The 24851-nt window shown below is 44.1% G+C and overlaps 1 protein-coding gene across 5 annotated transcripts in view; it reads right to left on the reverse strand.

Moving 5' to 3' along the window:
- The window catches only part of LOC140734198 (septin-6), a 75383-nt gene that overhangs the window by 2481 nt on the left and 48051 nt on the right, over positions 1-24851 (reverse strand). For 4 of the 5 annotated variants that reach the window (XM_073057853.1, XM_073057857.1, XM_073057856.1 and 1 more), the window contains 5 exons: positions 20454-20615; positions 14871-14967; positions 8454-8622; positions 5338-5470; positions 4984-5174 (listed from right to left, as the gene is read on the reverse strand). In XM_073057853.1, coding sequence (XP_072913954.1) covers positions 4984-5174; positions 5338-5470; positions 8454-8622; positions 14871-14967; positions 20454-20615 — 752 coding nt within the window. Of the gene's footprint in view, positions 1-19; positions 1024-4983; positions 5175-5337; positions 5471-8453; positions 8623-14870; positions 14968-20453; positions 20616-24851 lie in introns of those variants that run through there. The other variant, XM_073057852.1, reaches the window with a different exon arrangement.

Consider the following 24851-nt stretch of genomic DNA (forward strand, 5'->3'; position numbering starts at 1 on the left):
GAATCGCCAGTCTGAGAAATTCATACAACTCAATTCACATTTATTTGCATTTAAAGACTACTTCTGTTCAAACTGTTTCTTAGCACAACATTAGCATGCCTTCACAACAGAAGGACAATTAAAGCGGTATAAAAGTCATCTTATAAAAAACAAGCATGCGCTCTAACAAAAAATGCCCTCAAACTAATCCCTCCAGTGTCTATTAAAATAGAAATGAACAAACCCTACGTCAGTGCTATGCACTGCTTCAGATACAGCCAGGAACAGATACAGAAACAGTTTCAATGTAAAGTTTTAAACACTGAAAGTTAACAAAAATAAATATCTGGTTTCAAAAATTGGGGGAAAATTAGAAAATATTTCTTTCCTGTTCATAATAAAAACAAGTTTCCTGTAAGCTTCAATTTATTGCACCATTTCAATTGATTCATTTTCTTTCTGGGACTGTAAACAATATCTTTATTTTGCTCAGAATTGTACTTCATATTTCCCCCCCACCCCACATTAACATGCCTTTTGTCACATGCTGAAAATGTAACAAGTTCCATTTGACGTCAATTTATAAAGGGAAACAAAAGCAATGATTTGTTAAGTCCGTCGTTACATGTTTCAGTAGCCAGAAACACGAGCAGCAAGTAGGCAGCACAAGGGATGAGACATAAATGATGACGATTCATGCATAAGCTTCCTGAGTTATCTAATACACATTAACCCCACAAGGTCTTATGTTGGGATTAGTGAGTAGGAACAGTCTCTGATGCTCACTGGCGGCTTGTGTGGTACCATGCAAGTACTGAAGTGGTAAACTGGGAGTCCTTTTCACAGCTCCATACTATTTATTGCTGGATTCCTCCATTCAGCATAGCCACAGTATCAAGCTTGAACATGTATGTTCGGCATGGAGGGAGGGAGAGGTGACGGCTGGGAGGGGAGTGAGAGAGGGGCAAGCACAGCAACGTATTTGGAAACAAAAGGGAGTTCATTCTCGACTTGCTGAGGAAAGGATTCTACAGGAAGCCTGAACTGAAAATGAAAGAAAAGCAGGATTAATTTTTCATGAGCTACTTCAAACTAGGTGAAATGTTTAGCTGTTCACAATGTAAACAATGAATGAACACAATTCCAGGTTAAATATGAGAATGGTTCATGTAAAACACACATATAGCAAACATTCCAATGTGCACAGCAGTGGAAGTCCTTTACCACACAGTTACTTTGTCCAGTCAGCTACCCCGGATACAGACCGAGGCACTTTGGGAGGTCAGCAAAAGTTGAGGGCCAAGTTGACCACAAGTCAACACAATCTAGATCACTGTTTCAGTGCAGTGGTGATGGGGTGCAGCCTAGTGCAAACACATTAAGCAGAGATCTACCTACAATCTCGGGTGGATGGAAATAAACCAAGTTGGGACAAGAAAAACCTTGTACCCTTCCGCTACATGGCAGGAACGTTACCCCTGCACGGCTGTGCGTGGATCTCTGTGCAGTTCTGCTGCGACTTTTCCAATATCGATAACGCCCAAAGTTGTTCACCGTCTCCAAAGCGTTTGAAATATCCCAACAAGGGACGTGAGTGGTGCCATGTATCTGGTAGCATACACTCAGAATCCACTTTATTAGGTATATTCTGCATCTAATGAAGTGGCCACCGAGTGCATGTTCATGGTCCTCTGGGGCTGTGGCACAACCACTTCAAGGATCAACGTGTTGTGCATTCAGAGATGCTCTTCTGCGCACTTTTCTAATGTGTCGTTATTTGATTTTTTTGACACCTTCCTGTCAGCTTGAACCAGCCTGGCCATTTTCCTCAGACCTCTCACATTAGCAAGGTGTTTTCACCAGCGGAACTGCCACTCACTGGATTATTTTTTTTTTTAAATGATTTTCGCACTATTCTCTGTAAACTCTAGAGGCTGGTGTGAATGAAAATCCCAGGAGATCAGTTTTTAAGAATTTTAAAACACCCCGTCTAGCAATCATTCCACAGTCAAAGTCACTTAGATCACATTTCTTCCCCATTCTGATGTTTGGTCTGAACAACAACTGAACCTCTTGACCATGTCTGCATGCTTTTACACACTGAGCTGCTGCCATAACTGCCGATAAGATACTCATATGAACCAAGTGTACAGGTGTATCTAATAAAATGGCCTCTGAGTGTATGTAGGTACTTACACCATTCTGCTGTGCTCAGGTTTAAAATAAAACACCACCAAATTTCTTTTTTTTCCTTTTCAGACCTGAAAGGTCTCGGCCTGAAACGCTGGCTGTTTATTCCTCTCCATAGCTGCTGCCTGACTTGCTGAGTTGCTACATTTTGCGTGTGTTGCTAAAAATGGAACGAACCCTCACACTTTCCCTAGTTAGGAACTATCACTGCATTCTTGCGCCAAAACCCAGACTATCCCATCTAATGGCAATGTAGGAGAACTATCAAAACAACCGCTGGCTTCAGGATACATACAGATCATCGACATTTATCAAAGGTGACTACAGACAGACAAATACAGTCCGTCTCTACAGCTGAAATCCACATCATACTTGGGTAATAAATAGTGTTAAACCTTTCTAAAAGTGTGGGATTTAGAACTACTCGATATACCATTAAGGATCTTATTTACACCAAGAACGAGACTTCTGCACTAGACGAAGCTAGATGCACTGCAGATGGAAATCTAGCAGAAACGCACACAAACCATCACTACTCGATGTACTGGAGGACAGAACTGAGATAAGGTTCCACTGCTGTGATGGGGGTCAGCAATCAATCAAGCTTACCAGAAGTTATGGGTCTCATGCAGCATGCAGTGAACAGCGTTAACTGTAAAACAGTACATTACATGCAAAAAGCTAATGTAGGAGAACAGTGGTAAAAGTGTAAACACAACACTTGCTTGTTTTCACAAAAACCTTCCCTGTTCCAGAATAAAACTTTTTTTTAATAAGAGCTCACTGATTTCCAATGACCTTGTCACTTTACTTACCAATCGCACACACTGCTTATAATCAGAAGGCCAATGATTATTGGTAACGGAGGTCTCAATTCAGGGACCTGAACCTTGTGTATTATTAAAGTGTTTGACCTGCTTCCCTCAACATCTGCACGCTTGCCAGTGCTCCATAACAAGCTCTTGTAAGGAACTTGTGTATGCGTTTAATATAGAACCCTACAGCACAGTACAGGCCCTTTGGCCCACGGTATTGTGCCGACCTTTTGACCTACTCTAAGATCAATCAAACCCTTCTCTTTCCCCATGGGAATTACTAGTGGCTATTTTTCTAAGTGTCTCTTAAATGCCCCTGATGTATCTGTCTCAACCACCACCCCTGGCTGCATGTTCCATACACCCACCACTGTCTGTGTAAAATAAAACTTACCTCTGACATCCCCCCTACCCCCCGTACTTTCCTCCAATCACCTCAAGATTGTGCCCCTCCAATTTGCAATTTCTGCACTGGGGAGAAACTTCCTCTGTCCTCTTTACATCTTGTACATCTTTATCAAGGGACCTCTCGTCCTCCTTCACTCCAAAGAGAAAATTCCTCGTTTAGCCAGCCTATCCTCATTGGGCAGAGCCGGGCAATAGTTTAAATATTCCCTCCTGGTGTTTTGAAAGTGGTGGCTGGGAGTATACAGTGTACACATGACACAGAACAGTATTGCTTTGGTATCTGACTGAAGGTGTGTGGTCAGCCATCTAAACTGCAGTATGTGGGTAAATTCAGTTTCTGTTCAATAGACAATAGGTGCAGGAGTAAGTCATTTGGCCCTTCGATCAGCCATTTTAAATCAGCCATGTGATCTCCTGGACCAGTTTTCGATAGCCTGGATGGGTCGGAGAGGAATTTTCCAGATTTTTTCTCCTCAATTGGCAACTCGGTTTTTTTTCCCCGGGTGATCACATGGGTTTGGGCGGGATGAATAATAAAATAAAATGGGCGGCATGGTGCCCTGTTGGTTGGCACTGTTGCCTTGTGGGATTCGGTGAAAACTAGAGTTAAGATTGGATCAGCCATGATCTTGTTGAATGGCGGAGCAGGCTTGAGGGGCCAATTGGCCTACTCCTGCTCCTATCTCTTATCTCTTATGTTCGAGCCATTCATTCAATGTGATGATGGCTGATCATCCACAATCAGTACCCCGTTCCTGCCTTCTCCCCATATCCCTCGACTCCGCCATCTTTAAGAGCTCTATCTAACTCTTTCTTGAAAGCATCCAGAGAATTGGCCTCTACTGCCTTCTGGGGCAGAGCATTCCACAGATCCACAACTCTCTGGATGAAAAAGTTTTTCCTCAACTTCATTCTAAGTGGCCTACCCCTTATTTTTAAACTGTGGCCTCTGGTTCTGGACTCCCCCAACATCGGGAACATGTTTCCTGCCTCTAGAATTGGTGGAAAGACCAGGTCAGAGTAATTACTAGTGGCAAGACTTCACAAACCAGCAAGCCAATCACAGTGGTAAAGTGGGAACACAGGATGACCAAGGCATCACAGTTAGGTGAATGTTCCTACTTCTGCAGCACTGTGGCTCCCCTTAGAAATGATTAGAACTGGATGTCATTAATCAAATATTGAGCCTGCCCTGCACACGGTCTCCATTAACAGTCTCTCTAGCAGACGAAGCACAAGAACAACATGTTACTGGCTGCACGTTGCATTGTCCTGACTAAGATTGCAAACACTCAGTGCCAACTTTGCAATGATGAAGTGCCCCAGTGAAGCACTTTGCTGGCACACGGACAGATGCTTACTTGTGCATTTCACAGGTATGCATGGAAAATCGCATCTGCTACCAGAAAGGGACCTTTTACGGATAACAGTACACCCCAACACCATCCCAGTCATGGTGTCATTTATATGGGATGTAGAATTGAAAGGAAGCATCCCCTTCCTGAACACAAATTGAAAAAAAGCTGGTCTGAACTTTGGGGATTGATAACAGGATAAAAGAAGGTAAAATAATTTTTAAAAATATACTTACTTTTTCCGCTCTTTCTCCCTCTTGAGAGTCTGCTGGCTTCCGGACTGCTGGGCTTGTGACTGAAGCAACTCAGCTGCAGTCTTTCTCTGTTTAAAGGCGTTAATCTCATCATCTAGGCTCTTCTTCTTATCCTCTAACTTTTTCTTCTCGTCCTGATGAAGTTTTTTTAAACGATCAAACTTATCATGCAACTAGAAGAGGAGGGAAGAGAGACATCAGGATACTTGTCAAAAGTAACTAACTGGTAGCCCAAAAAGAACTTGGACGTTCTCAAGCACAACTTCTGATTCTCCTGTGTTGCCTGATTGCTGTTGCTTGGTTTTAGTGAGGAGGGAAAAAGGTGGCAAAGTTTACCTCTTTCTCTGCTTCCTTCAGTTCGGATTCCTTCTCCTTCACTCTCGTAACAAACATTTGTCTCATCTCCTCCTCCTTCTTCTGCAGCTCTCCAAGAAACTCGTTTCTCTTCGCTTCATACGTTTCCTGCAGACTAGAATAGGGAGTAGTCATTTAGAGCTGGAGTCACAGAGCATGAGAGTACAGGAACAGGCCATCCTACCTCATCCCATCCCTTATTCTGCCTGCACCCAAATCATAGCCCCTCGTGCCCTTCCCATCCATGCACCTAACCAAATTCCTCTTAAGTGTTGAAAATCAAACCTACATCCACCACTTCCGCTGGCAACTCGTTCCACACTCACACCACCCTCCGAGTGAAGTTCCACTTCACGTTTCCCTTAAACATTTCACATTTCACCCTTAATCCGCCCCAGTCTCACCCAACCTTAGCAGAAAAAGCCGGCTTGCATTTACCCTATCCATGCAACTCATAACTTTGTATTGTTCGTTATGTTTCGTATGACATGGGCAATCATGGTCTTTCTGTGGCCATGATTGTTCTTGGCAAATTTTTCCACAGAAGTGCTTTGCCACTGCCTTCTTCTGGGCAGTGTCTTTACCAGACAAGTGACCCCAGCCATTATCGATACTCTTCAGAGGTGGTCTGCCAGGCATCAGTGGTCGCATAACCAGGACCTGTGAAATGCACCAGTTGCTCGTACAACCATCCACCACCTGCTCCCATAGCTTCACGTGACCCTGAACTGGGAGCTAAGCAGGTGCTGCACTGTGCCAAAGGGTGATCTGTAGGCTAGCGGAAGGAAGGAGCGCCTTACCACCTCCTCTGATAGAGACATTATCTCTACCCAGCCACGACTTTATAAGCACTATCAAATCTCCCCTCATTCTCCTATGCTCCAGGGAATAAAGTCCTAACCTATTCAGCCTCTCCCTATAACTCATGTCTTCTAGTTCCGGCAACATCCTTTAAATGTCCTCTGTACTCTTCCAATCTTATTGTCTTGCCAGACCGTGAAGTTTTCGGCAAACAACGAAAATCTTTGAGGTTACTGCAACCAAAAAGCATATGGAGAGAACTAAATACAAATGTTTGTAATTAGAATAACAGATCAAATACATTTGTTCAGTTTCCATCTGCAGCTTAGAAGTCTGAAATTTCCACTACATCTTGCTAAGCCAGAATAAACCTCCTCTGTCACTAATGAGCCCATGGAGAGAGGAATTTAATGTCAGAACACATTTCCAACATTACATTTATTTCCTTCCTCCACATTATCCAGAGCTTTTGCCAATCCCTTAAAATCTACACAACTATTCAATCTCTAATAAACTTCAGTTCTAACAGCAACTCTGACTTGTGACATGTTGCCGTTTCCCTCGTCTTAGTCACTGCCAAACCCACCGGAATTTAAGGAAAATCTTGCTTCCTTTAAGACTTTTAACGCCTTCAGAAATTTGCCTTTGCACAAGGAGTGAAATGCGTTGCCTTAAAAATTCCTGCATGTAACGTCACATTGAAACGCCCCATTCCAGCCCCAATGCCCCCGGCAGAAACAACCTCTCGAAGGGAAACTCTGACCAAATTCAGTTAAGTGAGGAACATGGAACGGTGACAACAAAAGAAGTGTGGAGAGTTGATGATTAAGCTGATAAAAAGAAAACAGCAGGAATGCTGTTCTTTTAAGGTGATCAGTTTGGCCAGATGTAGGAGTGTGATTAAATTAGGAACTGGGAAGTTCTACAGCACTTTAAGGGTATCAAGATGCATTTATAGGAGTGGGTCGAATACAACGGAGCATCACAAAACTAAAACAATCTGCAGCTGCTGGAAATCCAAAGCAACACACACAAAATGCTGGCGGAACAGCAGGTCAGGCAAAGATTAAATAGCTGATGTTTCAGGAAGAGAACCTTGATCAGGACTGGAAAGAAAGAGGAAGAAGTGCAAGGTGGCAGGTGATAGATGAAACTGGGGCAGGGGAGGGGAGGATGAAGTAAAGAGCTGGGAAGTTGATTGGTGAAAGAGATAAAGGGCTGGAGAAGGAAGAATCTGGTAGGAGAGGACAGAGAACCAGGGAAGAAAGGGAAGCAGGAGGAGCACCAGAGGGAAGTGATGGGTGGGTAAGGAGATAGGTGAGAGAGGAAAACAGGAATGGGAAACGGTGAAGAGGGGGTGCAATTACCAGAAGTTCGAGAAATCAGTGTTAATGCCATCAGGTTGAAAGTATCCAGCTGAAATACAAGGTGTTGCTCCTTCAACCTGAGAGTTGTCTCACTGCACTAGGAGAGGAAGCCAAAGGCTGACATATCGGAATGGGAATGGGAAGTAGAACTGAATAGTTAAGATAGGGTAGTTAAGAAGGCCTATGGGATGCTAGGCTTCGTTAACAGGGGGATTGAGTTCAAGAGTAGAGAGGTCACGTTGCAACTCTACAAATCTCTGGTGAGACCGCACCTAGTATTGTGTTCAATTCTGGTCACCTCATTTTAGGAAGGATGTGGAAGCTATGGAGAGGGTGCAGAGGAGATTTACCAGGATGTTGCCTGGTTTGGAGAACAAGTCACATGAAGCAAGGTTAGCAGAGCTGGGACTTTTCTCTTTGGAGTGTAGAAGAATGAGAGGGGACTTGATAGAGCTCTACAAGATTATGAGAGGCATAGATCGGGTGGATAGTCAGTACCTGTTTCCCAGGGCACCAATAGCAAACACCAGAGGGCACATGTACAAAATTAAGGGAGGGAAGTTTAGGGGAGACAACAGGGGTAAGTTTTATTTTGTTTTTTTTTTGTTTGTTTTTTTACACAAAGAGTTGTGAGTGCCTGGAATGACTTGCCAGGGATGGTGGTGGAGGCTAAAACATTAGGGGTATTTAAGAACCTCTTGGACAGGCACATGGATGAAAGAAAATGAAGGGTTATGGAGTAGTGTGGGTTTAGTACTTTTTTTAAAAGGATTATATGGGTCGGCACAACATGGAGGGCTGAAGGGTCTCTACTGTGCTGTAGTGTTCTGTGAATTGGATGGCCTCCGGGAAATCTCGCCTTTTGTGGGACTCGTGCACGACGGTGTCCTGTCGGTGTGGACTGCACATGGGTAACTCGCGAACATCTACCTGAAGGGCTTGTTATCAGGGTCCGTGTCCTTAAATCCCATCTCCTCCAGTTTGCAGCGCCGATACAGCTCATAGTGGCGGGCGTGCGTCTGCTCCCGAAGGTCCTCCATGTTGACGCGAATGAGCATCTCCCGCAGTTTTACAAAGTCACAGTGATTTTCATTCTCCACTGCACCACAAAAGTTTCAGATTGTTTACAGACAAAAGTGAAAATCAGATGAAAAAAAGCACATTTTCCAACGGAACATTACAAAGCTGCCTAGCAGTCAGTTAAAACTAGCTCCATTTTCAGAACAGATATGACTCTACTGCTCTCTGCTTTGCCACACAATTGCATTATCTTGTTGGAGGGATAAATCCTGAACCAAAGTTACTGTGGCTTGCTCAGTAGCGCAATGGTTAGCACAATCACTCTACCATGGCAGCGCTCACCCAACGGGGGCTCGATTCCTGCCACTGTTCTCCCTGTGACTACATAGCTCTCCTCGGGGTGCTCTAGCTTCCTCCCACATTCCAGAGACGTTAGGAGTTTTAGAAGATGTGGTGATACTTGTGGGCTGTCCCCAGAATAACACCAGTACAAAAAAAAAGATGTAGACCATAAGAACGTAAGATATAGGAGCAGAATTGGGACAGTTGGCCCATCAAGTCTGCTCCGCGATTTCACCAAGGCTGATCCAATTTTCCCCTCAGCCCCAATCTCCTGCCTTCTCCCCATAACCCTTCATGCTCTGACCAATCAAGAATCTATCACTCTCTGCCTTAAATATACATAAAGACAGCCTCCACAGCTGCCTGTGGCAAAGAATTCCACAGATTCACCACTTTCTAGCTGAAGAAATTCCTCATCTCTGTTCTAAAAGGACACCCCTCTATTCTGAGGCTGTTTCTGCTAGTCTTAAGACTCTCCCATCAGAGGAAACAACCTCTCCAGAACCAGTCTATCAAGGCCTTTCACCATTCGATAGGTTTCAATGTCACCCCTCATTCTTATGAATTCCAGTGAATACAGGCCCAGAGCCATCAAACGTTCTTCATATGACAAGCTGCTCAAACCTGGAATCATTTTCATGAACTTGCTTTGAACTCTTTCCAGTTTCAGCACATCCTTTCTAAGTTAAGGTGCTCAAAACTGCTCACAATACTCCAAGTGAGGCCTCACCAGTGCTTTATAAAGTCTCAACATTACATCCTTGCTTTTATATTCTAGTCCTCTTCAAATGAATGCTAAACATTGCATTTGCCTTCCTCACCACAGACTCAACCTGCAAATTAACTTTTAGGGAATCCTGCACAAAGACTCCCAAGTCCCTTTGTACCTCAGTTTTCTTTTCTCTCCATTTAGAAAATAGTCAACCCTTTTATTTCTTCTACCAAATGCATGACCATATACTTCCTAACACTATATTCCATATGCCATTTCTTTGCCCATTTTCTTAATCGGTCCAAGTCCTGTAGCCTCTCTACTTCCTCAAAACTACCTGCCCCTCCACCTATCTTCATATAGTCTGCAAACTTTGCCACAAAGCTATCAATTCCATCATCCACCTCCTTCAGGACTCTGGTCCAAGTGACTTACCTACCTTCAGACCTTTCAGTTTCCCAAGAATCTCCTCCCCAGTAATGGTAACTTCACACACTTAATGCCCCCTGACAGATGGAACTTCCACCATACTACTAGTGTCTTCCATAGTGAAGACTGATGTAAAGTATTTATTCAGTTTGGCCGCTATTTCATTGTCCCCCATTACTACACCTCCAGCATCATTTTCCAGCGGTCCAATATCCATTCTCACTTCTCTTTTACACTTTATGTACCAGAAGATGATTTTGGTATTCTCTTTAATATTATTGGCTAGCTTACTTTCAAATTCCATTTTCACTTTAATGATTTTTTTTTTAGTTGCTTTCTGTTTTGTTTTTTTACAAGCTTCCCAATCCTCTAACTTCCCACTAGTCTTTGCTCTTTTATATGCCCTCTCTTTGGCTTATATGTTGGTTTTGACTTCCCTTGTTCCTCACGGTTGTGTCATCTTCACTTTAGAATACACCTTCCTTTTTGAGATGTACATATCCTGTCCCTTCTGAATTGCTTCCAGAAATTCCAGCCATTGCTGCTTTGCCATCATTTCTCCCAGTGTTCTCTTCCAATCAATTATGGTCAACTCCTCTCTCATGCCTCTGTAATTCCCTTTACCCCACAGTAATACTGACACATCCGACTTTAGCATCTCAGGGTGAATTTGATTATATTATGATCACTTGCCCCTCAGGGTTCTTTTACCTTAATCTCTCTAATCAATTCTGGTTCGTTGCACAACACCCAATCCAGAATAGCTGATCCCCTAGTGGGCCCAACCACTAGCTGCTCTGAAGAGCCATCTCAAAGGCACTCTAGAAACTTCCGCTCCTGTAATCCAGCACTAACCTGATTTTCCCAATCTACCCGCATATTTAAGTCCACCATGACTATTGTAACATTGCCCTTTTGGCATGCATTTTCTATCTCCAATTGTAATTTGTAGACCCCATCCTTACTACTGTTTGGGGGTCTGTATACAGCTCCCATCAGGGTCTTTTTACCTTGCAATTCCTTAGCTCTGTCCACAATGATTCAACACTTTCTGAGCCTCTGTCACCTGTTTCTAATGATCTCATTTCATTTTTTTTTACCAATGGAGCAACTTCGCCCCCTCTGCCTTTCTGCCTATACTTCTAATCCAATGTGCATCCCTGGGCATCAAGCTCCCAGCTATAACCTTCTTTCAGCCATGATTCAGTGATGCCTACAACATCATACCTGCCAATCTGCGTCTGTGCTGCAAGTTCATCCACTTTATTCCGTGTACTGCACACATTCAGTTACAACTCCTTCAGTCCTGTATGCAGCTGTTTAGATTTTGTCGCACCATGCTCAACCTTTTGATTCCTAACTCTGTCTGAGGTCTTGCCAATATCTGCCTCCACAATCTTTCCACTAACTGCTCTGGCACTCTGGTTACCACCCCCCTGCTGCTACTCGAGTTTAAACCCCACCGTGCAGGGTGGTGAATTTGTTACCACAGGCAGCTGTGGAGGCCAGGTCACTGGGTGTATTTGAGGCAGAGATTGATAGGGTCCTGGTTGGACATGGCATCCAAAGGTTATGGGGAGAAGCCCGGGAACTGGGGTTGAGGGGGAGATAGAAAGAAAGGATCAGCCATGATTGAACGGTGGAGCAGTCTCGATGAGCCAGATGGCCTAATTCTGCTTCCATGTCTTATAGTCTATTAGCAAACCTTTCCACTAGGATATTCAGGTGCAAACCATCCCTTTGTACAAGTCCCATCTTCCCTGGAAGAGAGCCCAATGTTCCAAAAATCTTATGCCAACACCTTAGCCATGTATTAAACTGTACAATCCTCCTAGGTCTAGCCTCACTAGCATGAGGCATGGGTAGCCAACCTGAGATCAGAACTCGGGAGGTCCTGCCCTTTCACTTAGCACCCAACTCCCTGAACTCCCTATGCAGAACATTATTTGTCCTATCCATGTCATTGGTACCTACATGGACCACGACACCTGGCTGTTCACCCTCCCACTTAAGAATGCTGAGGACTTGATCCGACATATCCTGGACCCTGGCACGCTGGAAGCAACATACCATCCAGGAATCTCGTTCTTGCCCACAGAATGTCCAGCCCGTTCCCCTAACTAATCAATCTCCTATCACCACAGCGTGTCTTTTCTCACTTCCCACTAATCTTTGCTCTATTATATGCCCTCTCTTTGGCTTTTATGTTGGTTTTGACTTCTCTTGTTAGCCATGATTGTGTTATCTTCACTTTAGAATACATCTTCCTTTTTGAGATGTACATATCCTGTCCCTTCTGAATTGCTTCCAGAAATTCCAGCCATTGCTGCTCTGCCATCATCCCTGCCAGTGTTCTTTTCCAATCAACTATGGTCAACTCCTCTCTCATCCCAGCTTCCCTTCTGAGTCACAGAGGCAGACTCAGTGCCAGAGACTCGACCACTGTGACTTTCCTCTGTTGGGTCAACCTCCTGACAGATCCAAAGTGATACACCTGTTGTTGAGGGGAAAGGCCACAGGGTACTCTGCACTGATTCCTTAACCCCTTTCCCCTTCCTGATTGTCAGCAAGATTCCAGTGTCTTGCACCTTGGGTGTAACTACCTCTATATGTCTGATCTATCACCTCCTCAGCCTCCCGAATGATCCGGAGTTCATCCAGTTCCAGCTCCAACTCCTTAACACAGATTGTTAGAAGCTGCACCTGAAAGATCCACACTCCGTGTTTACAGAAAAGCTTCTTCCTTCCATGAACACCACCTTGCACTTTGTCTTTTGCACTATTTATTCCTGTAACCCTCCTCTTGCTGCCATCAGGTAGAAGGTACAGGTGCCTCAGGACTCACGCACCAGGTTCAAGAACAGTTACCATCCCTCAACCATCAGGAAAAAGGGATAGCGACACTCCTCTATTGAGATGTTCCTACACCAATAATCTCACTTCATGCTCGCTCTCTTTATTTATTCCTGTTTATTTATGCTTGCATTTGCACAGCTTGTTCTCTTCTATGCTCTTACTCTTTCACCGATCCTGGTTACGGTTACTATTCTATAGATTTGCTGAGTATGCCCACAGGAAAAAGAATCTCAGGGTTGTATGTGGAAACGTAAATGTACAACCATAAGACACAGGTGCAGAATTAGGCCATTTGGACCATTGAGGCTGCTCTGCCACTCGAGCGTGGCTGATTTATTATCCCTCTCAATCTCATTCTCCTGCCTTCTCCCCCATAAACTTCAGCAGCCTGACTAATCAAGAACCAATCAACCTTTGCTTTAAACATACCCAATAACTTTGCCTCCACAACTGTCCACGGCAATGAATTCTACAGATTAACCACCCTCTGGCTAAAGAAGTTCCTCCTCATCTCTGTTCGAAATGGACATCTTCCTATTCAAAGGATGTGCCCTCTGGTTCTAGAGTCTCCAGTGTTTGGAAATATCCTTTCCACATCCACTCTATCCAGGCCATTCAAAATTGGGTAGATTTCAACTTTCTAATTTCCAGCGAGTACAAGCCCAGAGCCATCAAACACTCCTCATGTGATAAAACTGATTTAATTCTGTCCATCAGCCCACCACCTCCCTGCTGATGCCCCCATTTTCTCTACACAGTTGTGAATTTCAGCACGCTTGTCAAATTCCACCGTACCCCCAGCCATGATTTCAGAGCAAGTGCTCTCCAAGACCTTGCTCTCCCTGGGTGGGCCGAGGGCAAGAAAAGCACATCACGGAACAGTCCAGCCTTGCGCTCGATAGACCTGCTCCCCAAGCTGCCTTCAGGAGCTGGCTACCAACAGCATGGCCCAGAAACCCCAGGCCTTCAAGCTGTCCTCCTTGAAAACAACGTCCCACCTGGGGCAGCTAACACAAAGCCACTGAGTAAATACCAATTAAATTAATCTAATGACAATCATGAAGCCATTGAGAACAAAAAGAGGGTAGAATTTGAAGGTGATTGGAGGAAAGTACGGGGGGGTAGTTGTCTGAGGAAGTTTTTCCCGTGCACACAGCAGTGGTGGGTGCATGGAACGCATTGCCAGCCGTGGTCATGGAGGTAGACACATTAGGGAGATTTAAGAATAAATACGGATAAAATAAAAATAGAGGGCCATGTGGGAGGAGAGGGTCAGATTGACTTTGGAGTAGGTTAAAAGGTCAGCACAACATCATAGGCCAAAGGCCCTGTTCTGTTCTGTGTTCCAAACCCCCGCGTGATCATCCGTGGCTCTCACAGGATCTCATCGAATGCTGGCTTTCACCATTTGTAAAAACAACCTGCAGATCTCCTCCGTGAATCACTAAGCAGCTGTATAAACAACTTGGTGAAGGCAACTTGGCCTGAGTTAGACTACACAAAAACAAGGGCCTCTTATCATTTTCCCAGGCAAACCCAGCAATACGGCCATTTGGGTAGCAGAAGGACACCATCACAATACAATATGCTCTTACAGAACTTGTGTGAAATTAGTAAATAAGTACAATTTTTCTACCTGTGTTTGACTTAAGTGGAGATGACAGGGTGCCACACTGTGGACAGAGGGGGGACAGGGTGCCACGCCGCGGACAGAGGGAGTGTGTTACAGAAAGAGAGGAGAGAAAAAAAAAACCAGGACACAGACTGTTTTCTAGGACTGCAAGCCCCAGTGATGTGGGGGCTGCCTGTACTACAAAATGTACCTGCAGAGCATAAGGATCAGTGCGGTCATGGTGTGGAAAACTGATTTGCCAGAGTACTTTTCAGTAACAATTTTCGTTGTAAGGAATCGCACTGAACAGTCAGACACAGATTGCTGCTCACCAGCACAGAATAAAAATCAGCTATGAGCCCTGCACCCAGCTTACCCTGCACGGTGCCCCAGGGGTACTGTCGCGCCTTCATCATCTTGTTCCCAATCTTAACCTCCTCTGTACTTCCAACGACAGCAAAAGGCAAATGCGCCTGAAATACATCAACATTAGTTCGTAAGAGCGCAGTACTGACAGGGTAACTCGTAACGCTGAATCTGGTTTGAAACTGTATCAGTGGTCAGGAGCTCACTGGACCTTCAAAGACACATCAGCTATGTCCCCTCTCCGCCAGCAATTAGTTGCACCCCCATCCTTTGACTATTGCACTGCAACTCTCTCAGCAGACCTCAGTTAAAGGCCGTGCTCTCCTCTCGCTGCTGCCATTGCGAAGGAGGTACAAGGGGCTTGTGTTCCCCACCACCAGGATCAGGAACAGTTATCACCCTACAACCATCAGGCCCCCGAACCAGTGTGGGTAACTTCAAACACCACAACACTGAACTGATTCCACAACCTGTGAACCCACTTTTCAAGGACTGTACATCTCATGTTCACAGTACTGTTTAATTTATTTATTTTTGCACAGTTTGTCTTCTTTTGCACGTTGATTGTTTGTCAGTCGAGTGCAGTTTTTCACTGAGTCAATTCTATTTCATTGTTCTACTGTGAAGGCCTACCAGGAATTGAATCTCAAGGTAGTATGTGGTGACATATATGTACCTTGATGATATATTTACTTTGAATTCTCTTTTGGTCTATATCCAAGTTACTGTTCAACCACCAGCTTTTCAGAGAATGTTTTGCTCAAAAAGAAATCTAATTTTCCCCTTTATTTCTCACTATCTACCTTGCTTTTGTTACAGACACTTGCAGTAGAACTAGTTTCTCCAAATCCACTATCAAAAGGCCCCAACACAACCTACCCAATGGTCAACTACTCAACTCACTGCCTGATGCTCCCCCAGGCTCTTTAATCCATCCGTCCCACATTCCCCCCCTCGGAAAAACTTGTATTATTATATTAAAAAGCAACTGCTTCGTGGGGGTCAAAATCCCTTTGATCCTCAAGTTGGGCTTCAAAAAAGTTACAGGGAGAAGGCAGGAGAATGGGGTTGAGAGGGATAATAAATCAGCCATGATGGGATGCGGAGCAGACTCAGTAGGCTGAATGACCCAAGTCTGCTCCTTTGTTTTACGGTAATTTATTTTGTAAACTAACAGATTTTTGAAACAAGACACACTAATGGGTGGGTGTATGCTAGCTTGCATGCTCCTTGCCAAGTTTGAAATGACACCTTTACATTCTTCCGGCAGCAGTCTCTTTCTGTTCAGTTCTGTAACTTACTGCTCCCTTCATTGCCCGTAAGGTGACCGGCAAGCCTCGTTCTCGAACCACGGCTGTGGTGCCGAGAGAGACCTCACATAGTACTAACGGGGCCGACATTTCCAAAATCTAGGCTCCTCCCAGAGTACGGGAATTGAATTGACAAACAGTAATCTCCAGTTCAGTGTTGAGTTCATAAAGCACATGGGAATGGACCCCTCTGCCAAACATGATAACCATATAACAATTACAGCACAGAAACAGGCCATCTCGGCCCTTCTAGTCCGTGCCGACGCTTACTCTCACCTAGTCCCACTGACCCGCACTCAGCCCATAACCCTCCATTCCTTTCCTGTCCATATACCTATCCAATTTTGCTTTAAATGACAATACCGAACCTGCCTCTACCACTTCTACTGGAAGCTCGTTCCACACAGCTACCATTCTCTGAGTAAAGAAATTCCCCCTTGTGTTACCCTTAAACTTTTGCCCCCTAACTCTCAACTCATGTCCTCTTGTTTGAATCTCCCCTACTCTCAATGGAAAAAGCCTATCCACGCCAACTCTATCTATCCCCCTCATAATTTTAAATACCTCTATCAAGTCCCCCCTCAACCTTCCACGCTCCAAAGAATAAAGACCTAACTTGTTCAACCTTTCTTTGTAACTTAGGTGCTGAAACCCAGGTAACATTCTAGTAAATCTTCTCTGTACTCTCTCTATTTTGTTGACATCTTTCCTATAATTCGGTGACCAGAACTGTATACAATACTCCAAATTCGGCCTTACCAATGCCTTGTATAATTTTAACATTACATCCCAACTCCTATACTCAATGCTCTAATTTATAAAGGCCAGCATACCAAAAGCTTTCTTCACCACCCTATCCACATGAGATTCCACCTTCAGGGAACCATGCACCATTATTCCTAGATCACTCTGTTCTACTGCATTCTTCAATGCCCTACCATTTACCATGTATGTCCTATTTGGATTATTCCTACCAAAATGTAGCACTTCACACTTATCAGCATTAAACTCCATCTGCCATCATTCAGCCCACTCTTCTAACTGGCCTAAATCTCTCTGCAAGCTTTGAAAACCTTCTTCATTATCCACAACGCCACCTACCTTAGTATCATCTGCATACTTACTAATTCAATTTACCACCCCATCATTCAGATCATTAATGTATATGACAAACAACATTGGACCCAGTACAGATCCCTGAGGCACACCACTAGTCACTGGCCTCCAACCTGACAAACAGTTATCCACCACTACTCTCTGGCATCTCCCATCCAGCCACTGTTGAATCCATTTTACTACTTCAATATTAATACCTAACAATTGAACCTTCCTAACTAACCTTCCGTGTGGAACCTTGTCAAAGGCCTTACTGAAGTCCATATAGACAACATCCACTGCTTTACCCTCATCAACTTTCCTCATAACCTCTTCAAAGAATTCAATAAGATTTGTCAAACATGACCTTCCATGCACAAATCCATGTTGACTGTTCCTAATCAAACCCCGTCTATCCAGATAATTATATATACCATCTCTAAGAATACTTCCCATTCATTTACCCACCACTGACAGGCCTATAATTGCTAGGTTTACGCTTAGAACCCTTTTTAAACAATGGAACCACATGAGCAATACACCAATCCTCCGGAACCATCCCCGTTTCTAATGACATTTGAAATATTTCTGTCAGAGCCCCTGCTATTTCTTCACTAACTTCCCTCAAGGTCCTAGGGAATATCCTGTCAGGATCCGGAGATTTATCCACTTTTATATTCCTTAAAAGCTCCAGTACTTCCTCCTCTTTAATCGTCATAGTTTCCATAACTTCCCTACTTGTTTCCCTTACCTTACACAGTTCAATATCCTTCTCCTTAATGAATACTGAAGAAATTGTTCAAAATCTCCCCCATCTCTTTCGGCTCCACACATAGCTGTCCACTGATTCTCTAAAGGACCAATTTTATCCCTCACTATCCTTTTGCTGTTAATATAACTGTAGAAACCCTTCGAATTTATTTTCACCTTACTTGCCAAAGCAACCTCATATCTTCTTTTAGCTTTTCTAATTTCTTTCTTAAGATTCTTCTTACATACTTTATATTCCTTGAGCACCTCATTTACTCCATGCTGCCGATATTTATTGTGATATCTCTCTTTTTCCTAACCAAGTTTCCAATATCTCTTGAAAACCATGACTCTCTCAAACTTTTAACCTTTCCTTTCAACCCAACAGGAACATGAAGATTCTGTATCCCCAAAATTTCACCTTTAAATGACCGCCATTTCTCTATTACATCCTTCCCATAAAACAAATTGTCCCAATCCACTCCTTCTAAATCCTTTTGCATCTCCTCAAAGTTAGCCTTTCTCCAATCAAAATTTGCAACCCTGGGTCCAGTCCTATCCTTCTCCATAATTATATTGAAACTAATGGCATTGTGATCACTGGACATGAAGTGCTCCCCAACACATACCTCCATCACTTGACCTATTTCATTCCCTAACAGGAGATCCAACACTGCCCCTTCTCTAGTCGGTACCTCTATGTATTGCTGCAAAAAACTATCCTGCACACATTTTACAAACTCCAAACCATCCATCCCTTTTACAGTATGGGCTTCCCAGTCTATGTGTGGAAAATTAAAATCTCCCACAATCACAACCCTGTGCTTACTACAAATGTTAAATTAAACCAAGTATCCTCTGCCTACACTGTTCATATCTCTCCATTCCCCACATATTCACGCATCTGTGTGAAAACCTCCCAAAGTCCACTATGGCATCTGCTTGTACAACTACCCCTGGCAGCCTGTTCCAGACACCTACCACTCTGTGTGGGTGGAGAAAAGATTCCAACTATCTACCGTAACTCTGCCTCTCATAACATTACAAATTTCTGTAGACTATCAGCCTCTGGCGCTCCACAGAAAATGATCTAAGTTTGTCCAACTTTTCCTTATGGTTCATACCTTCTAATCTAGGCAGCATCCTGGTAAACGACTTCTGTACCCTTTACGAAGCTTCCTGTAATGGGGTGACCAGAAATGCACACAATATCCCAAGCTGTTTTGATTCTTTTCGTGCTTTTTTTGCGGTTTCCATAGCAATTGACCTTTTTTTTTTAAACAAGGCTGAGTTGCTCGTTTGATGCTCAACCCAGCACAGATGGAAAGCGTGCAAGGAGCTGGCCGGATTCAAATTTGGGACTACTCGCCTCCAAGTGATGCAATTACACCCCTTCTCCAGCTCTGTATCACTTTCGCCAATCACCTTTCCAGCTCTTAGTTTCATCCCACCCCCTCCGGTCTTCTCCTATCATTTCGCATTTCCCCCTCCCCCCACTACTTTCAAATCTCTTAGTATCCCTCCTTTCAGTTAGTCCTGATGAAGGGCCTTGGCCCGAAACGTCGACAGTGCTTCTCCTATAGACGCTGCCTGGCCTGCTGTGTTCCACCAGCATTTTGTGTGTGTTGTTGTTTGAATTTCCAGCATCTGCAGATTTCCTCCTGTTTGCTCAATTACACCACTGGCCGGCCACAATTCCCCAAGTACACCTGACAAATATTTCATGCAGCTGCAACACACACAAAATGCTGGAGGAACTCAGGAGGCCAGGCAACCCTGTTGAGTTCCCCCAGCGTGTTATGTGTGTTGCTGGGCTTTCCAGCATCTGCAGATTTTCTCCTGTTTGTGATCGGAGTTTTATACAGCTGCACCAGCTCCATCGTGGGCACTAACCTCCCCACGATCGAAGAATTCTTCAACAGGCAGTGCCTTAGGAGGATGGCATGCCTCATTAAGGGTCCTCACCACTCAGGACATGTCCTCTTCTCACTGGGAGAACGTACAGAAGCTTGAAAACGCACACTCAACGTTTAAGGAATGGCTTCTTCCGGTCTGCCATCAAATTTCTGAACGTCCATGAACCCCAGCTCAATATTTGGCTCTTTTTGCATCATTTTTACATTTTTTATCGTAACATAAATTTAATGTATCGCACCAGACTGCTGCCACAAAACAACAAATTTCATGACTTCTGTCAGTGATTCCTCATACTCAGCGGCTGATCAGTGAAGGCAAGGTAAGCATGCCTTTACTACCCAATCAACTTGCACAGGGAGTTACAAGATCCCTCTGCTGTTAAGAGTCCTGCCATTAACTGTATACTTTCCCCTTACAGTTAACCTGCCAAAAGTACAACGCTTTACACTTGTCACATAAAGTCCATCTGCCGTTTCATTACTCATACTTGTAAACTAATCCAAAAGAAAAGGCACACTCACGTTCATGGTTCCATTGATCTCTGCCACCGTCTCATCGTCTGTGGGGAACTGATAGATCTGAACACCGTTGCTGACCAGTTCACTCATTATTTTGATCTTGAATTTCTGGAGCTCGGTTTTGGAGATTGAATCTGCTTTGGCAATGATTGGAATGATGTTGACCTGAAGGAGAAGAAAAGGACATTGGCTATGGGCTGAACACAGGACAATGGAGCAAGAGAGCTTCTTAGTTGGACCAAAATCCATAATAACGGGGTGTAACTTGAAGGATTAACTGAATGTTTAATGTCTGTCTTGACTCCCCAATCACTGAACCCACAAACTGATTTCACCCAAGGTTACAGGAGAAGGTTAGAGGGCAGGAGAGGTGGTGCCGAATGCAAGCTTGAAGAACAGCATTCATCTTCTTACAGGGAATGTTAGAGCCTACAAGTCTCTGTTCAACAATTTAAGGTAACCTTTCTTTTTAGTGTATACAAAGAACCAGACTTGTAATTTCTACCCCACCCCTCTGATTATGCTGCTAAGTCTTCAAAGTAAAATAAAGATCTTTATCAAAGATCAGCTTTTTGTGTCACGTGTAAATTGAAACAGTGAAGTGAGTCGTTTGCATCAACGACCAGCACGGTCTGAGATGTGGGCTGTCCCCAGCAAAAAGTGTCACCATACTTCTGGCCCCAGCACAGCATGTCCTCAACTTACTAGCTCTAACCCGTATGTCTCTGGAACATAGGAGGGAAGGGAGCAGCTGGAGGAAACCTGTGCGGCCACGAGCAGAACATACAAACTCTATAGAGACAGCAGCGGAATCGAAGCCTAGCAGGGATTGCTGGCGGTGTCAACTAATTGTGCAAACTGCTGCATTACTGTGCCAACCTGCCCTCCCCACCCCACGCATCCATATCGTCCATTTCAGACCTACAGCAACAAGTGTTTCAATCTCCGTCCCAGAACTGTTCTTCTTCCCTCTTGTTCTTCGTCATCCTCCAAACAGATCAGTTCTGATTAACCCTTCCCTGTGCTTTCAGCGGGCACCGATACATTTCATTCAGTCTTATGCCCTTTCACAGACATTCTCTTTCATCTCTGGTTCTAGCTTCTAGCTTTCCCTCGTTCTGATGAAAGGTAATCAACCTGAAGCATTAATGCTTTCTCCAGTGACCTGCTGGAGAAGTATTTCCAACATTGTGTTTTTATATGGGGAAAACGGAGAGATTTGTATACACAGTTCTGAGAGTGGCTGGCATTTGAGGAATTGCTTCGTCTGGCTACAGAGCTGAGAGGTAGGGATGAGTTTTCAGGATGGAAAGTTGGATGTTTAGGACATTTTTTAAAAAAAAAATACTCATGGAGCCCATAAACATTTAGAATTCTCTGTTCTAGAGGGCATAGTTCATCCAGGCAGAGACTGATAGATGGTAGGACTCAAGGGGATAAAGTGTAATGGACTAGAGCAAGGCTGAGCGAACAGTCGAACTGTACATGTTCCTTTTGACAGACTGCGAGCTGGTTGCTCCAGATTACAAGTTTGCAGGAGAGGCAAGATTCACAACTCCACACAAGGAAAAGGAGAACAACCGTATGGACAAGCAGCCTCTACAGGCCAACATCAAGGTTGAATCCATCAGGAAGGACCTCGGCTCATTGATCATAAGGCCAGATTAAGTCCAGTCGGCCCATCACATCTACTCCATCATCCCGTCATGGCCAATTTATTATCCCCCTTGACCCCACTCTCCTGCCTTCTCCCTGTAACCTTTGACATCCTTACCAACCAAGAACCCATCAACTTCCGCTTTAAATACACCAAATGACTTGGCCTCCACAGCTCTCTGTGGCAATTAATTCCAGAGATTCACCACCCTCCAGCTAAAATTCCTCATCTCTGTTTTAAATGAATGTCCCTCCAATCTGAAGCTGTGTTGCCTGGTCCTGGACTCCACCACTAATAGGAAACATCCTTTCCACACCCACTCTATCTAGGCCTTTCAACATTCAATAGGTTTCAATGAGATTCCCCGCTCATTCTTCTAAACTTCAGCAATTACAGGCCCAGAGCTTTCAAACACTCCTCATATGCTGACAATTTCATTCCGGAGATCATTCACGTGAATCTCCTCTTGACTCACTCCAATGTCAACATCTTTTCTTAGATAAGAGGCCCAAAACTGCTCCCAATACTCCAAGTACGGTCTGACCAATGCCTTACAAAGCCTCAGCATCACATCCTAGTTTTTATATTCTAGTCCTCTCAAAATGAATGCCAAAATCGCACCTGTTGAGAGGGATCAGCCTGTGGACTGCTCCGGTGGACTGGGCAGATGAGATCAGTGAGATCCAACGATCAGGAACGCCATTTTGCAACACTCCGTGGAGAGCAAAAGGCATGAACGAGGCACAGAAGTAGCCATGCTCATTCACCGCAAGCAAGGGAGACCCCAATTGTGACGACTACCTAAAGCATTCGACCCAGACATCCGAGGCTGCGAGAGTGAAACTGCCCCAACACAAATAAAAATCGGCCACACGGGTTTCTTATCATTATTGGATATGATGAACACCCAATCAATAAACCTAATTCTGAGCTTTGACACCCAACTGAGGCAAAGATGCCCAAGGGAGAATGGAGGATACACCCTCATGTGGGCAGTGGATCAGTGCTCTGCTCTGTACACGATGTGCAATTTATGAATAGCTAGACCTTAGAATGAACAAGGCTGCACATTAATGGCCGACAGTTAATAATTAATTACTGGCAGATAGATAAAAGTGCACAAGATTAGTGATGCAACCACCACCCGTAAATTCATGGGAAAATTCACCTCTTGGTGCAGTCATAGCAGACAACAAAAAGTGGATAAGGTCAGGTAGAGATCAGGAATGTAACTCTTGGTGAAGAATCTTACAGCCTCACCCATGTCTCATGTTTGGGCTGAATATGGTTTTGGATTCGCCAAGTTTTTATTTAAATGCAGGGGAGACTCCTTATTGCCAACACCTAGTCCATCTGCTCCAGAAGGTGGTCTTTATTTCCTTTCTTCCTTCCACAGACTCCCCCAGACCTAAAGAAAGTCTTTCAGCATTTTCTGGTTTTGTTTGATGTTCCTTTTGATGGCAAATCTCCTGCTTCTCTAAGCTGACTCCCAATTCCTTTGATTGAAGCAGAGTAACAACCCATCTCTCTTCGCCTTCCTCTGAGGGAGCAAGTTGCTAATCGCCTTGAGGCTGAAGCCTTGGCTGACAGGCAGGAGGCAAAGAGTGGGAAGAAATGGAGCCTTTTCTGGTTGGCTGCCAGTGACAAGTAGCGCTCTGCAGGGGTCAGTGTTGGGCCAGCTACTTTTCACGATATCGGTCAATGATCTCATCGACAGATCTCTACAAAGGAAGCTCTTGTTATAAAACACCTCAGACAACCAGTTGATTCCTAGCTTACAGGAGCTGCAGAAACCACTAGCTATGGGCTGCCCCAAGCTGACCAAATTAGCAAAACAAAAAGATATGGGACTGGCTTGCTGGGAGTTGAATAGCCACAAATATAAGAGTTTTCCTAGATTGGAAGCTCCACCGTTCCTCCCAGTAGCTTAAAAAACTGCTTCCCGAATTAGTATAGATTTTGCACATTTAGATAAATTTTGGACATAATGTTTGTAGCTAAGTTTACAAATAATACAAAGATAGGTGGTAATGGCAGGCAGTATTGAGAAAACAGGAAGCCTGCAGAAGAACTTGGATAGATTAGGAAAGGAGAGTGAGCAAAGTGGAAGTTCTGGGAAATATATGGCCATGCACTTTGGTGGAAGGAATAAAGGCTAGATTATTTTATAAATGGGAACAAAATCGTAAATCAGGTGCAAAGGGACCTGGGAATCCTCGTGCAGGAATCCCTCAAGGTCAACTTGTAGGTTGAGTCAGTGGTGAGGAAGGCAAAAGATATGTTAGCATTCATTTCAAGATGACTAGAATATAAGAGCAAGGATGTAATGTTGAGGCTTTATAAATTATTGGTCAGGCTGAATTTGGACTATTGTGAGCAGTTATCTAATCCCCTTATCTAGATGTGATTTCATTGGAGGGACCAGAAAAGATTTATGTGAATGATCTAGGGAATAAAGGGTCAATGTTTGTGGACATATTTGATAGTTCTGGGCCTGTACTCACTGGAGTTTAGAAGAATGGGTGGGGGGGGGGGGGGAATCTCATTGAAACATACTAAATATTGGTAGGCCTAAATAGAGTGGACATGGAGAGGACATTTCTGTCAGTGGGAGAGTCTAAGGGCACAGCCTCAAAATAGGATGTCCCTTCAGAACAGATCTGAGGAGGAATTTGCTTAGCCAGAGAATGATGAATCTGTGGACTTCATTACTATAGATGGCTGAGGAGGCCAAGTCATTGGGT

This window comes from Hemitrygon akajei, chromosome 10 (genome assembly GCF_048418815.1).
Source record: "Hemitrygon akajei chromosome 10, sHemAka1.3, whole genome shotgun sequence".
In the NCBI taxonomy this organism is placed as follows: domain Eukaryota; kingdom Metazoa; phylum Chordata; class Chondrichthyes; order Myliobatiformes; family Dasyatidae; genus Hemitrygon; species Hemitrygon akajei.